Source organism: Lupinus angustifolius, chromosome LG01 (assembly GCF_001865875.1).
Source record: "Lupinus angustifolius cultivar Tanjil chromosome LG01, LupAngTanjil_v1.0, whole genome shotgun sequence".
NCBI lineage: Eukaryota > Viridiplantae > Streptophyta > Magnoliopsida > Fabales > Fabaceae > Lupinus > Lupinus angustifolius.
This window is the reverse complement of record NC_032009.1, coordinates 1,438,509-1,453,056: the sequence shown is the minus strand read 5'-3', so window position 1 is coordinate 1,453,056 and position 14,548 is coordinate 1,438,509. Positions and strand designations below refer to the sequence as shown.

The following is a 14,548-nucleotide window of genomic DNA, read 5'->3' as shown; positions in this document are numbered from 1 at the left end:
CTAACTATTAAAAATGTATTAGTTCCAAATATCCAATCTCATTATATCCACACGTGTTACAAATGTTTAGTTCCAATCTCATTAAGAAATTATGGTAGGGAATAAGAATTACATTTCAGGTATCCTGCATAATTCACTACCACAGATCAATCAACAAGAATAGTCCTGAGAAAGAAACCCCACAACAGAATAAAATTCCTAATGCAGAATCTGATAAAAGTATTAAATTAGGTCAGAGAATAACACCAGTCCAACACATACATGGCTACACCTAATGTTGATACAGAAAATTGCATAGTTTATATTGCAGACACCCTTGGGACATCAACAGGAAACTGGTCGATTTCGTCCATCCAAGGACTCTTCTCCTTAGCAACATTGATGGTCTTGAGAGCCTTCCACACTGCACTATTACACTTGAATCCAGAACCAAATGCTATTTGCCACATTCTATCCCCCTTCTTGATCCTCCCTTTGGCTTCTGTGTAAGCCAATTCATACCAAAGTGAACTGCTGGAGGTGTTTCCGAATCGATAAAGTGTCATCCTTGATGGCTCCATATGCCAAGAAGACAGCTGCAAGTTCTTCTCTAATTCATCCAAAACAGCTCTACCTCCAGCATGGATGCAAAAATGTTCGAAAGCAAGCTTGAAATCTGGAATATAAGGTTTGATCTTCATCTTGAAAAGTTTCTTCCCAACTAATGTGGTGAAGAATAGAAGCTGTTCAGATGTTGGGAGTACGAGAGGCCCTAGTGTGGTGATGTTGGTTTTTAAAGCATCACCTGCAACTGCCATGAGATCTTTCGACAAAGTAACACCAATTTTGCCATTGGCATCTTCTTCTTGAGTAACACAGCTAAAACACTTGTCATCAGCGGCCTTATTAGTTCGAACAGTGGTGACCAAACGGTATTTGGATCTTCTTTTGTCACAGCTTTTGTTGGAAAGCAGAATTGCAGCTCCACCCATACGAAATAAACAGTTTGAAACAAGCTTTGACCGGTCGTTTCCAAAATACCAATTCAGTGTGATATTCTCCATGCTGATGATCAATGCGTATGAGTTGGGATGAGCTTGGAGTAGATCTTTAGCAAGATCAATTGAGATCAACCCTGCACTGCAACCCATCCCACCTAGATTGTAGCTCTTTATGTTCCCTCGAAGTTTGTACTGATTGACAATCATTGCAGACAGTGATGGAGTTGGATTGAATAGGCTGCAATTCACAATCAGAATGCCAATGTCTTTAGGCTTAACAAAGGTCTTAGCAAATAACTCATCGATGGCACCAAACATGACAGCCGCGGCTTCTTTTCTAGCTTCTTTCATCGAAGGGTTTGGAGGAATGTTTAGAACAGCCTCTGGAAGGTAAGTAGAGTCCCCAAGGCCAGATCTCTCAAGGATCTTCCTCTGGAATTCAAGATTTTCATCACTGAAAGAACCAGCCATCCTTGAATGATCCATAAATATCCTTTTTGTGCATTTGTGAGACTCTTCAGGCTTGTAACAGGAGAAATTGACAAGGTACACTGGTCGAGGACGAGTCATAAAGTAGAGGGTGGATAAAAAAACAAGGAGAGCTGAACAAAGAATAACAGATACCAAATTGTATTGTAGATGCTCCCAGAGATCATAAATGTCTTGGAGGGAGAAGGTGGAGAGCTGAGCAAAAATCAGAACCACAAGGGGGGAAAGAAAGAGGTACATTCCATGGGTGATGAGGTAATGATAACCGAGCTTTACATACTTCAATTTAACCGATTTCTTGAAGTCGGGGAGATTCCGCGACGATTGTGGCATCAGGGGTGTATCTGGTCTTGTATCAGTCATTTTCCTTGTTGAAAAATTGAATATGCTTCTGTTAAGATAATTTGTTAACATAAAAAACTACCAAAAAAGGGAATTTAAGCATACAACATCTTTATGGTTCAGTCTTCTTAAAATGATATGATTATTGTACCACAGCCCCTCCAAAAGATCCCTTAAAGTTAGAACTTCTACTAATGTATGCTAAAAATAATAACTAAAAAAAATCTTGTTTTTTATGTGTTTTGGTAAGGTCAAGAAGAAGCTTATAAGCTATTGAAGTCGATTAGCTTATTTGATAAAAAGCTACTTGTTGGTCTTTGGTCAGGGGCTTATTTCAGTAAGCTAAAAAGCTTGTAAACAGATAAGCTAATTGAAGTAAATTATGAGTTTATAAGCTATGTGTTATTTCATTTTACACTTATTATTTGCTAATATTACCAAACACTTTTCATTCAATAAGCTACTTTATCAACTCCTAGTTTTCCGCTACTAAATAATAAGTGCTTACAAGCCTTCAACTAATCTATAAGCTGGTTGGACGAAACAGAGCCTATAATTTTGAGGCGCAGAGGAGTCAGAAGATAAATTTCAGGTGGAAATGAAAATAAGGTACTTATAGCGAACAAGGTCACCATAAATGAAAAATTCAGATACACACAAGCAATTCCAACTAAGAATTTGACACAATTTCCATCCATGCAAATATTATGAGCAGATGCATAACATTAAAAACAGAAAATATTCTTTCAAAACAAGATTTAGGAAACCATTTGAAGTTAGATACGAATGTAACAATTATAAGCACATTAAAAACATGCATCGGCAGCAAAACATTAACGTTGTCAGTAACAAAATTAACTAGAGAGAGAAGTTGAAAGCTTAGTAAGAGCAAGCTTAATCTGAAAATGAAACAAAACCCAGTTGCAAAAATTGTACCTTGAAGACAAACACAGAAGAGATCACAGGAAACTCGACCCAGAAGAGTGATGTTGAATGTAAAGGAGGATCGGAACAGAAAAGAAGGAATAATAATAATATAATGATAATTACAATTGAATATTATATAAAGACTATAACAGATAATATTAGAGGGAGGGCATTACAAAATGTCCCACGACTTTAGCTGCGTCAACAATATAAATGAAAAATTCAAAAAAGCTAAGTAAATATATATAATAAGATGTTGATCTAATATCTCAAGACATTCTAATAGGCTAATATTAAAGTTAAAATTCAATTACTAGAAACGACAATTATTAAAAGAATGTAACATTCTGTTAGGAGTTCTATTATGAGTAGAATAGTAAACTTAGAGTAATATTTAAATTATGAGGCTCTCCTACTTAATAAACTAGTGCGTTAGATTTTCTTCGTAAGCTTAAGTCAAATTAGGCAAATTAGTTATGGGTCATTCAGACAGGCCCGTGAGTATTGATAATTTTGGCATTACTGGGCAGAACGAATTGCAGGAGGAGAAAGGAGAAAATTTGAAAATAACTAATGGGGCAACAGAAGGTAATTTAATAAATAATATTCATTACTGAGTGTTATGCTAAAGTGTATTTTCAGTTACAAACTTTGGGGTGGCTTACTCTAAAGTATAAAATGTAGTTAAATAATCACATGAACATATTTTGATATTATTTTTTCAGTAAGTGAAGTGAAAATGTAAAATCTACTATAGAGATCCATGTTGGATTGGACTTGGGTATTCGAATTCCGATAAATAACCTTGTAGGATAGAGCAATAGCTAAAACAAAGAATCATTCCCACCACAATTTTATTAAAAAAAATGTATAATGACCTGAAATGTGTATCACTTGATGTACCTCTAGTTTTTCGATCGACACAAAAATGATAATGTCTAATACAGCTCATTTGTTCCACATGTCATAGAATGTGGCCCGATAATCCTGGCTTAGATAGATGCAGCACATATGACAGTGACATGAAGTAGCGTTTTTCTGAGAAGCCTTGAAACATAAACATATGAGAAGTCTTCTCACGTTGCTTTGAATCATAGATTATTGAGATTTAGAGTGGTCCAACTCTTGGGCTTATTCAATTGAGAAAAAGTGAGTTGTTTATTTAGTATTTAAATTTGTTATAATGCAGCCCAGTTTCAATAAGCTTGCTGATATATTTCAGATAATTAGTACTAGTTATCACAGAAAATTCTTTATTATTTTTCATATTTATTCATTTTCTCTATATTTATTATTATTAATATTTTTTCTTATGAACAAGAAATTAATTTATTTCGAAGTTCATGTACGACTGTCTCTCACAATAAATATTATTGTAATGTATCATCATTAATATGTTACATTAAAATACCTCTTACTACGAAATTAACTTCAAGGACGTGACTTAAAAAATTGAATGTTAATGCTTTCTTGAAATTCAAAATAGATAAATTAATACAAACAATTTTAAAAAATAGATAATAAGGAGAAGTAATACATGTCAAGCTAAATTATGCTATTTTTTTTCGGCAACCCGAAATTTATCGGTGAGTCTTGAACGTGAGTCAACTTTACAACATGATGGAATTAAGGTGAATCACGTTGACTTATTTCAATTATATTTAAATCTATTATTAAGTTTTCAATATTAATTTTCAATTTTTTATTACAAAAATAAATATTAATCAAATAAATTTAAACTAATTTAATTAATTACTTCATCCAACTATTAAGATAGTAAAATTTTGTACTACCTTTTTCCTCCATCAACATAAAAAAACTTGAAGGGAGAGGAACTTGTACAATTTTTTCGATTTGAACTCACGTGTCTACATTTTATGTTACGTGATTACCATTAGAAATTTAGACTAAGCATATAGTTTGTTCGTATTTATTGGACGAATATAACATGAAAAATTTGTACATTAATCTATAATTGTCTTTTCAAAATGCTTGTTCGGTTCAAAGGCTTTTCTAACAGATAAGGTAGGGTGCCCATAGACATTACAACTATAAGAACTCAGTTCATTCATAATTTAATTGTTTTATATTTCTGATTTGTTTGTTATCAAATTTTATAGGAATTTAAAGTACATAATCAACATCTTAAAAGTCAATATGAGAAATCTCATTTAGATTTGGAAGAATCAATTTGGAAGAACCAATTTGGAAGATTAATTTTAGTGAAGATGGAAATGATTTTAATGCATAAAATATTAATTGTGACAATTTTGGACTTTTATGAACTTGTGATATTAATCATAAAAGTGTTAAGTTTTGGCTTGCCCTGTGAATGATATATAATGCTATGTTGTTTGGACTTGTGATTGTTATGTTCTTTTTTAATTTTAATACAATATTATATGTAATTTTAAAAATATGGTAATAATATCAAATTTGTTCTTAATTTTATGTATTTTTATAGTCCATGGCTCACAAGTTCATCTTACCCGTATTAATTTAAGGACGAACATGATATGTTATTCCATACCTTTCTTACAAACATGTATATCCATAAATGTCCTAATTTACACAAGTATTATATGAGTATGAACACATTGCAATCTAAATTTCCAATCCTTGATGGAGCTCTACTAACTAAACTAAATCTTGGATAGCTTCTACCATAGAATAGGTATGACTTTAACTTATCAATTTTATTTATTATGCAAGAGTATTTTATTTTTTCACACATATAAATAATAGTATAACTTATAAAGTAATAAAAAAATATAAAAAGCTTACAATATTTATATATGGACGTTGCCATACTGCTGCATTACTTTTGATAAAAATTTCATTCACACCAAATCCTAATAAAACATAATCACTTTAAATACATAATTATTATAAATGAATTTGTTAGTGCATAAATTTGTGTTAAAATATCTAGCTTTCAAAATTCGTTGAAAAAAATATATTATAAACAATCATATCAATATTTACATCAATTATGATATTAGTCAATAGTCAATGAATAAGATTATTGATCAATTTATTACCAATATTATTGAACATTTCTCTCTTAATATAAGTTACTAGACAATCATTATTTATGTATATCACATTCGATTACAAAATCTATTTTTCATAATCTTCGAGAAAGCTATTTTTATAACTATTGTGATAACATGTAAAATCATTGCTAAATTCAAAAGAAGATAAACTAATATGTACGTAAATAATATGTATTTCACTTTCAACCAACTTATCAGAAAAATTATTAATTCCTTTCATTCAATATTATTACATTTATCAATGATGTAAGTCTCAAGTTGATTATCATGTATTATTAAATCAGATGAACAAAAATCTCGTGGATAAATTGCAAATTCAATCAATATTGTCATATTAAAACTAGAGAACAAATTAGTTTGACTAAAACAGACGTACAAAAAAGTAACTCAATATTTATCCTAGAGAAACAATTATAAAGTTCTTAAGTTTTGCATTCAATAATACAATATAATAATGATTATTTATTTTTCATAAAGCGTGTCATATAGTTTGCAAAAAAAATTAAACTTATAAAGTTGTAAATGATATATAAACTTTTTGAAAAAATTGTGGAAAATTGAAATATAAATTGGCATACACTCGAATACACATAACATCATAACTGATACTAGTTAAAGTATTAACATAGTGATACAATTAATAAATTAATAATTAAATTGTATATTAGTTAAGTTATATATTTTAAAATAAATATGAATAATTTATAAATATAAAATTATTATTTACAATATGTAACTCAATTATTAAAATAAATTCAATAATGGATCATATTCAAATCCATGTTATTATGAAAATTGTGATATTTTTTCAGTTTTGACTCATGATACTATTTGACCGGTTTTCACCTATACTTTTATGTTTTCACACATTTAATTATATGTTTGTATAATTGTGACATCTAATAATTTCTGAATTGATAAAAAAAATTAGTCATAAAGAAATTTGTTAAGGAAAAGTGTGGTTATAGCATTGTAGTGAAAAAATAGATATAGTATGGTGATGTAAAATTATTTAAGTCGTCTATCATACAAAAATTAATATATACAACTTTTACAAATAACCTGACTAATTTATCAAATCTTTGTGCAATTTAAGTCGCAACGTAATATTATATAATTTTTATATCATGCAGAAAATAATACATACAAATTTTGCAAATATTATGAGTAATATGTTAAATTTATAATTGGTAAAACATTTATTCAATAAATAATATACATTTTAGTCGGGGGAATTTTTTGAACCGCACATTGACTAGTCTTAATACGTCTAACAATTCTATTGATAATAAAATATTTACTCGTATTATAAGATAAATTATCTCTTTTAACTAGTAAAATTATAACACGTATCATATTTTTCTAGTTTTTAGAAATATTTTTTATAGAAAATGATTAAATATGACATATATCATAATTTTATTAGTCGGGTGAGATAACTTATGTCATATGATATACTTTATTACATTCTATTATACTCTTTCCATTTCATGGCACACCACTAATTGTTTTTTTTTGTTTTTAAACTCTTCATCCACATCGAGTTCTACAAAAGTCCCCAGTTGTAGTATCAATATTCAATAACTAAATTCAATTATAATATTAAAAATATGAATCGAATGGGCCATACTCATACATAACTAGAGTTTTATATATGTACATGTATGAATTGTCACAAAATAAAAAGCATTTTCTTGATTCTTTTTGGTAGAGCCAGGAATATACTTATCCCGATAGGTAAGTAACTAATTTTTTATGGTATTTTCTTCTAATAAATATTATTTTCATAAATAAAAAATTTAATATTTAACTTATTACAATACTTGTAGATTTTAATGATACCATTCATTACTAAAGTAACATCATTCTCGTTAACATCTTGTTAATTAGATAACACCTAAAGTTTTGTTTTAAAAAAGGTGGCTAGTTGATTTCCCATGATAATACATCCAGAAAAATATGATATATCACGTAAAATATGATATATCACGTAAGCAAGGAGGGACCAAAATACAAAACTAATTGATTTGGTGGGCGTGAACACGGGCCAGATAGTTAGCGACCTCCATGCTCCTTGCAACGTGTTGAAAGAGAAATCATTACGTACATTCAATTTCGAACGTATTCATATCAGTAAAAGGAGATCTCTTTACATTTAAGTTAAATTATATTATTTACACTCACCTCAATCATTCATTTTCTTAAATCTAATCTAACAAGTCAATAGAGTCATAAGGTGGTCTGATGATGAAGAGGGTGGTCGTAAGGAATGGAGTCATAAAATACTAACATACTAATAACTATTTATATTTTAATATGATTGATTTTTAAATATAAATAATATATATAAATTACTGATAATATTCTAATCTATAACTATTAATATTTTGAATATTTTGAATGTATATGGAATCAAAAGTATAGACAGAAAATAGGAGACAACACTTTCTGTCTCATGCCAAACAAATGAACAATTTCCCATTATATGACAAATCACTTAAATTATAAAGTCATGATTTTTTCCTGGTTTATATATTTTTTGGTAAACTAAGTTTTGTTTTGAAACAAGCGTACTAAATGATATGATATTGAAATAAAAACAAAAAAATAATAAAAATTTAATTTTTAATTGACATAATATATTCCCATTAATTTAGGATACTATTTGTGTCAACAAATCCTTCTCGGTCACTAATGCATCAAGTTGGGAATTTTTGACACGTGTCTGACACACTAATGGCACATTTCTCGGCATGGCTTTCTCATGCATCCTTTACTACTATGTATATATAACTCCAACATATGCCCTTTCCATTCTAAGTCATTAAGCAGTTGAGCTCACATTTCTTTATACATTAGCATCCTTACTTTATTCTTTGCTTCAACTTCTTTAAGTAGAAATGGTGCTACATGTTCAGTCTAATTTGCATGAAGAAGTTGATGCATATTATGATCAAGAATGGTGTACTTACCAATCCAAAGCACCTTTCGAAGGAGAAGGGGACGATGATGATGATGGTGGTTATGATTATGCTCCGGCAGCTTAGAAGATATAAAGAGATTCATGTTGATGATCATTGATCACTTAAAGTTGTCAATGTATCAAGATCCTAGCTATTTTAATATATACAAAATTTCAATAAACTCTGTCAATTAGTAATCTTAATTAATTGTTTCCGCGCTTAGTATAGGCCTATAGGGTATATGCCCTATTAGAATATGTTGTAACTGATTGCGTGTGAGAATTGAGAAGGACGAACTATGTTAGTTATTATTGTACTAAAGTTGTACCACAAGCTAATATTCTATATATATATTTATATTAAAGCATGATATAATTATAATATATAGTCATCTGCTTCCTGAGAGATTATCTTGGTTTTTTAAAACTTATGTTAAATTAGTAAATTCGTCGTATACAAGAATTAATTTGTTTGCTTCATTTCAAAGTCCTAAAAGATTAGGTTGCCCATGTAAAATATCACTCACATTTTTTCTCCAAAATTTGTTTTAATTTATAATGACAGCTTTTAATTGGAAAGGCAATATTAATGCATTTCCCAAACTCATTCCTTAATGTATAAGTCACTGAAATGATACTATGTAATCTATTTCCATTTTCACAAGGATACTCTATAATTTATTTTCCTTTTTACAAGAATTTTTAATCACTTTCGCTCTATCTATAAACGCGAGGATTTATCTTGCACTAAGTTTTTGGTTTGGATTTATCTTAAATTAGAAAATTCTTGACTCACAAGAACAAATTTGCTTGCTTCATCTCAAAATACTAAAGACTAGGTTGTTCACGTCAGATATAACTCACATTTTTTCTTCAAAATTTTGTTTTAGATATTACATTTTATTTTAATTTTTAAATAATAATGACAAACTTTAATTGAAAAGATATTAGTGCAATTTTCCACACATTCTTTAATGTAATGGTCATTGGCTGATACTTTATAATCTATTTTCATAAGTATGCTTTACAACTTATTTCCATTTTCAAAAGAAAATTGAATCAAAATTTTTATATTGTTTATTTACACTCGTGCAACTTTTCAAAGTTTTAATTAAATATGATTTTGAATCTTGAAAAATATACAGGGACAAAATGAACGAAATTTGAATTTTCACATATTGAATGTTGTTTTCTTTCTCTAGACTATTTGATGCAAACATATAAAAAAAATAAGTAAAACTATTTATAAACTACAAATAAAAGTTATAATTCAAAACATAATTACTGGAAAATAAATTAAAATTTATTACAATGTAAAAATATTTTAAAATCATACATTAATTAATACGTGATCGTAACTAGTTATAAATATGTTTAAATATATCCTCTTCTTTACATCATCGTAAGAATGTTGTCTTTATTGATAGTCATCACTTAATTATAACTTTGTGCGTGAGTGTGTATATGTTTGACTTGCTTACGTTTTCCTCAAAGACATAAATATGGTTTTTAATTCAAAGTTTTAGTCCATATAATTATTTTCTTTGAGCTTGGTGTTTCAAAATTTTAATTCCTAATAATAATGATCCCACTAATAAGTATCTAATGATCCCCTAATAAGTATCTAATGATCCCACTAATAAGTATCTAATGATCCCACTAAGAAGTATATAATATTAATTAACGGAGTGACCAATTGTGATGTTTTGATGAACCCCAATTGTGATGTTGACACAACATTAATATAGACTATAATTAAATTCTTGATACATATAATAATGATCAAAACAAAAAAACTCATGTTATATTTTAGTCTTTTTATTTTGCATCAATACCAAATTCACTTACTAATCATATTTTAGTTTTTTTTTATTTGTAAATTTGTAATTGATGAATGAAGAACGTGAATAAGTATTTATATGATAATAGTTCTACAGAAATGTGAGAAGATGTTATCATATTATCATGAATGATGTCATTAGAAAATTCACGAAACCAAATCATACCTCATATGCGCATGATGGAGTAGTAGGTTTTTCTGACCTTTATAATTGATTAATATTCTCATGCAGCATGGTAGCATGGGTATACACTAGTTAAACGTTGTAACTACATAAATTATACTATTATACTACTTCGAGAAGCACTATGACAATAACCCTTTTGCAAGAGTTAATATATATTCGGGTCTTTTTCATTCAACCTTTAAGTCCATCTTTATAGTTTATTTTCTAATTAAATACAAATAAATTATCATATATAATATTTTTTAAATTAAATCTTCGCTAATGTATATTTTATTTATTAAGTCATAAAAGTATAGGTCTACTTTGGTTTTAAAGAAGAAATTGAGAGCAAAGCAAGTGGTGAGGAGGAAAAAAAAGTGAGATGTAGAACGGATTTATATTTTATTTAAGTGTAAGAGAAGGAGAAAAGGAAATAAAACAAAATAGAGGACTTTGGTGATAGGTGAGAAAATATGTTATGTTGGGCTAAACTTTGATATGAGTAATCAGCTATCCTTCAATTTTGTTTTTCTTATTATATATATCTAGCATGTTCGTAGAGTGTTTCTGGTGTGTTCTATAACACATTTAACCTATACAAGAAGTTTACATTGGAGAAATTATGCAATTCTAAAATTCATACATAACCACAAATATATATATAAAGAAAAAATATGGTGTAATTATTTATAGTGTAATTTTTGCTTTTCTATTTTGCCTTTTACACTTTAATTTTTAGAAAAAAATCACATAATCATATGTAATTAGTGCTAACATATTAATCACTCTCTCACCTTCATTTAACCATTAAAATAAAGATAATAAATATAATATAAACTACATTTAATAAAAATATAAAGTACATTTAATACAAAAATATTATAATTCACCAAAATAATATATATAAAAGTTTAATATTTGACACCAAAATTTGGGTCGGTAGACACGAAGTACGGTCGACATACTAGTATATAATATAAAAGTATATGTTCTGAAATTTTATTTTAATTTACATATTTTGAGTAAGTTATTTGTACTCTTGAACACATTAAAAAAAGGCTATTAATATTAGTGTTTAAAATGATAAAAAAAGAACATGAGACCATGAATGAAGGTGGTCCTAACAGGAAAAGGGATTGAAATAATTACTCCCATAATAGGAAAGGAGAAGAGAAGTGAAACACGTATGAGACATGTTATGGAAATTATGGCATCATATGGAATATTTCTTACAAAATCCACCAATTTGCTTTCGCTATTTTTGTTTATCATCAATAAAAAATAGAAAGGTTTTAATGTAAGTTGAATAATTTATATATTTTTAAACAGAGAAAATGAAAAACTAACTAACTATGCATAGAGCATACGAAAGCATAGACCCCCACTAAACTCCATTTGGGATTCCAATCCGTAAATATGTCTTCATTTTTCAACCCTCATTTACAAATATATTGTATTATGTATAGTGTAAAAATTTATATATAATCTCATGCTATTTATTATTTATTTTTTGTACTACTAATGATATTTTCTCATCTTTTTAAGTAATAAATTAATCTCTTTCGGCGATTTTTGCTCTTAGTAATCAAACCACGATTTTGAGGATTCAGTAGAGTCTTATACCACTATACTAATATCTTGTTGATATTCATTATTCATTTGAATTGTTTTTTTAAAGAATCAATAATAATTAAAAATAAATAAAAGATAATATAATTTAGTTACCCTATATGTATATTTTTTTCTCTCTTACAAAGAATCAGCCAAAGAGTTTCATATCCCAATATATGTTTGAAAGTTTGGAAGGAAACAAAATACAGTGAATCTCAATGTGATATAATATTATATAAATGCAACTAATAGCCATTGAGAGTCAAAATCACACACTAAATTCCTAATTAAGTAGGCTTGAGCTCTATTTTAATATTTCATTATTTTTAATGGTTTAGAGTTAGTGATTAATATCTATGTAATAATAATGTAAATATTTATACACAGTTAGTACATTATCTATTATTCATTTGTATAATTTTTTAGTTAAGAGTCAATGATGATTGAAAAAATAAATAATAGATAATATAATGACAGTGTAAAAAACTCTCCCCACAGACGGCGCCAATGTTCTTTACTAGAACACAAAGGTAAGGACGATGGTTGATCAACTGCTGAGGAAGGAGAAGAGGATGAACACCAAAGTAGCAAGATGAGGTAGGAGAGCTGGACCCGCCGGTGGAGGTACCTGAAAAGGTTCTCCGACGATCAAGTCAGTGTATGAACTAAGTGAATGAGAATATGAGAATAATGAAGATAGATAGTAGTGGAGTGAGTAATGTTAAAGAGTAAAGAGGTTCAGATACTTCTTGTTGGTAGAGATCCCTATTTATAGAAGGGAGAGTTGACTTTGGGCTCTTGGCAGGTGGTGCGACGCGTGGCCGACCAAAGGTATTGTCGGGGGCTGCTTTTCCCGTGTCAGGCGGTCTGCCAGGACTGTACATTGTGTCACTCTTGTCTTTTAGCCTGTGGTTGGTTTGGTAGCCGTTCTGCAGCCTGTCTGCCGTGCTGGTAGGTGGGTTGGTGAGGTACTGAAGGCATGCTGTCTCTTAGGTCAACTCTGGTGGTCCCAACACGCGGGGCCCACCTCGGCGACCAAGTATGCGACTCTTCGGTTCGCCGGGTAGGAACAGTTGCCCCCAATCTGCCAGGATGCTGGGCGAGCATGTTGGGAGACTCTACACGAGCTTCGCTTGATTTGGATGCGGGATCCACCTTGGCGACTATGTATGTGACTCTTCGGTTCGCCGGTTAGGAACATTAGTGATGCATTTTAAATAAGTCACCCTAGTATTTAATGTATGCTAAATTTTACAAATGGTTTATGGAATTTGTTGTGTCATAGTTGCTTAATTAATTGAAAATAAAAAAAAGTATAGTAAATCCTTTGAAATTTTTGGACCGAATGTGTATAAGGATATACTGTAAATTCAACACACTGAAATATAAAAACGCATATCGCAATATTTACAAAGCTGTGTGTCAATTGCTTGGAGGACTAGACGAGAGATCGATACTATTCGACAAATATCATGTATCTTTCTGTAAATTATCTCTTCTAAGGTATGTGTTATCTCCTCCAATTTATTAGTCATTGTTATTTATAAACATTTTGTCTTATATATCTCCTAAAATGTGATATATTATGGTATAAAAAGTAGTTGGCAACAATAGACTTATGGTTGACCTTTTCACCCACACAAAACAAGGAATTTCAACTAAACTATGTATAAAATAATAATAAAAAATGAATGAAATTAATTTAACTTAATATTTCAAACTTTTAAATCTCAAGACACAATCTCATTGTTAACTTCTATGTTTGTTATTACAGAGAGACAGCAAAATAATGAGATTTCATTTACAAAAAAATTCAAAATAATTATCAAATTTCCAAATATAGCTATTAAATTATCCCAATAAGTAAAAGTAATTAAATTTTGAAAATAAAATAAATCGTACATAAAAAGATTCTAAATATAAGTTTTTTTTGTATTACCAAAAATATTTATCATATTATGAATAAAATATTAACTTCTTTCAAAATTGATAACTATTATTCCAAAAACTGCAAATCAGAAAAATTGGGTGCTATCACATAGCTTTGTATCGGCTAAGTTCACGAGTTAGAAATAAGCGAACACAAACCGCTAATATCCATCACAAGGTCAACCACATCCTCTCGGACGAGTAATGGTTTCATTAGATATCTTACGACTAAAATCTCTGTTTTTT

The 14,548-nt window shown here is 29.2% G+C and overlaps 1 protein-coding gene across 3 annotated transcripts; it reads right to left on the bottom strand.

The window, feature by feature from the left end:
- LOC109345251 (3-ketoacyl-CoA synthase 11-like) lies at nt 57–2,890 on the bottom strand. 3 transcript variants are annotated; one of them, XM_019584150.1, is made up of 3 exons: nt 2,748–2,890; nt 1,998–1,999; nt 57–1,836 (listed from the first exon to the last, which is right to left on the bottom strand). In XM_019584150.1, exon 3 carries the CDS (start codon nt 1,830–1,832, stop codon nt 300–302), a length of 1,533 nt encoding a protein of 510 aa, XP_019439695.1. In that variant the 5' UTR covers nt 1,833–1,836; nt 1,998–1,999; nt 2,748–2,890; the 3' UTR covers nt 57–299. The 3 variants fall into 3 exon arrangements, with proteins under 3 accessions (XP_019439695.1, XP_019439686.1, XP_019439677.1); XM_019584141.1 differs by lacking the exon at nt 1,998–1,999 and having other exon boundaries at nt 57–1,860; XM_019584132.1 differs by lacking the exon at nt 1,998–1,999 and having other exon boundaries at nt 2,748–2,889.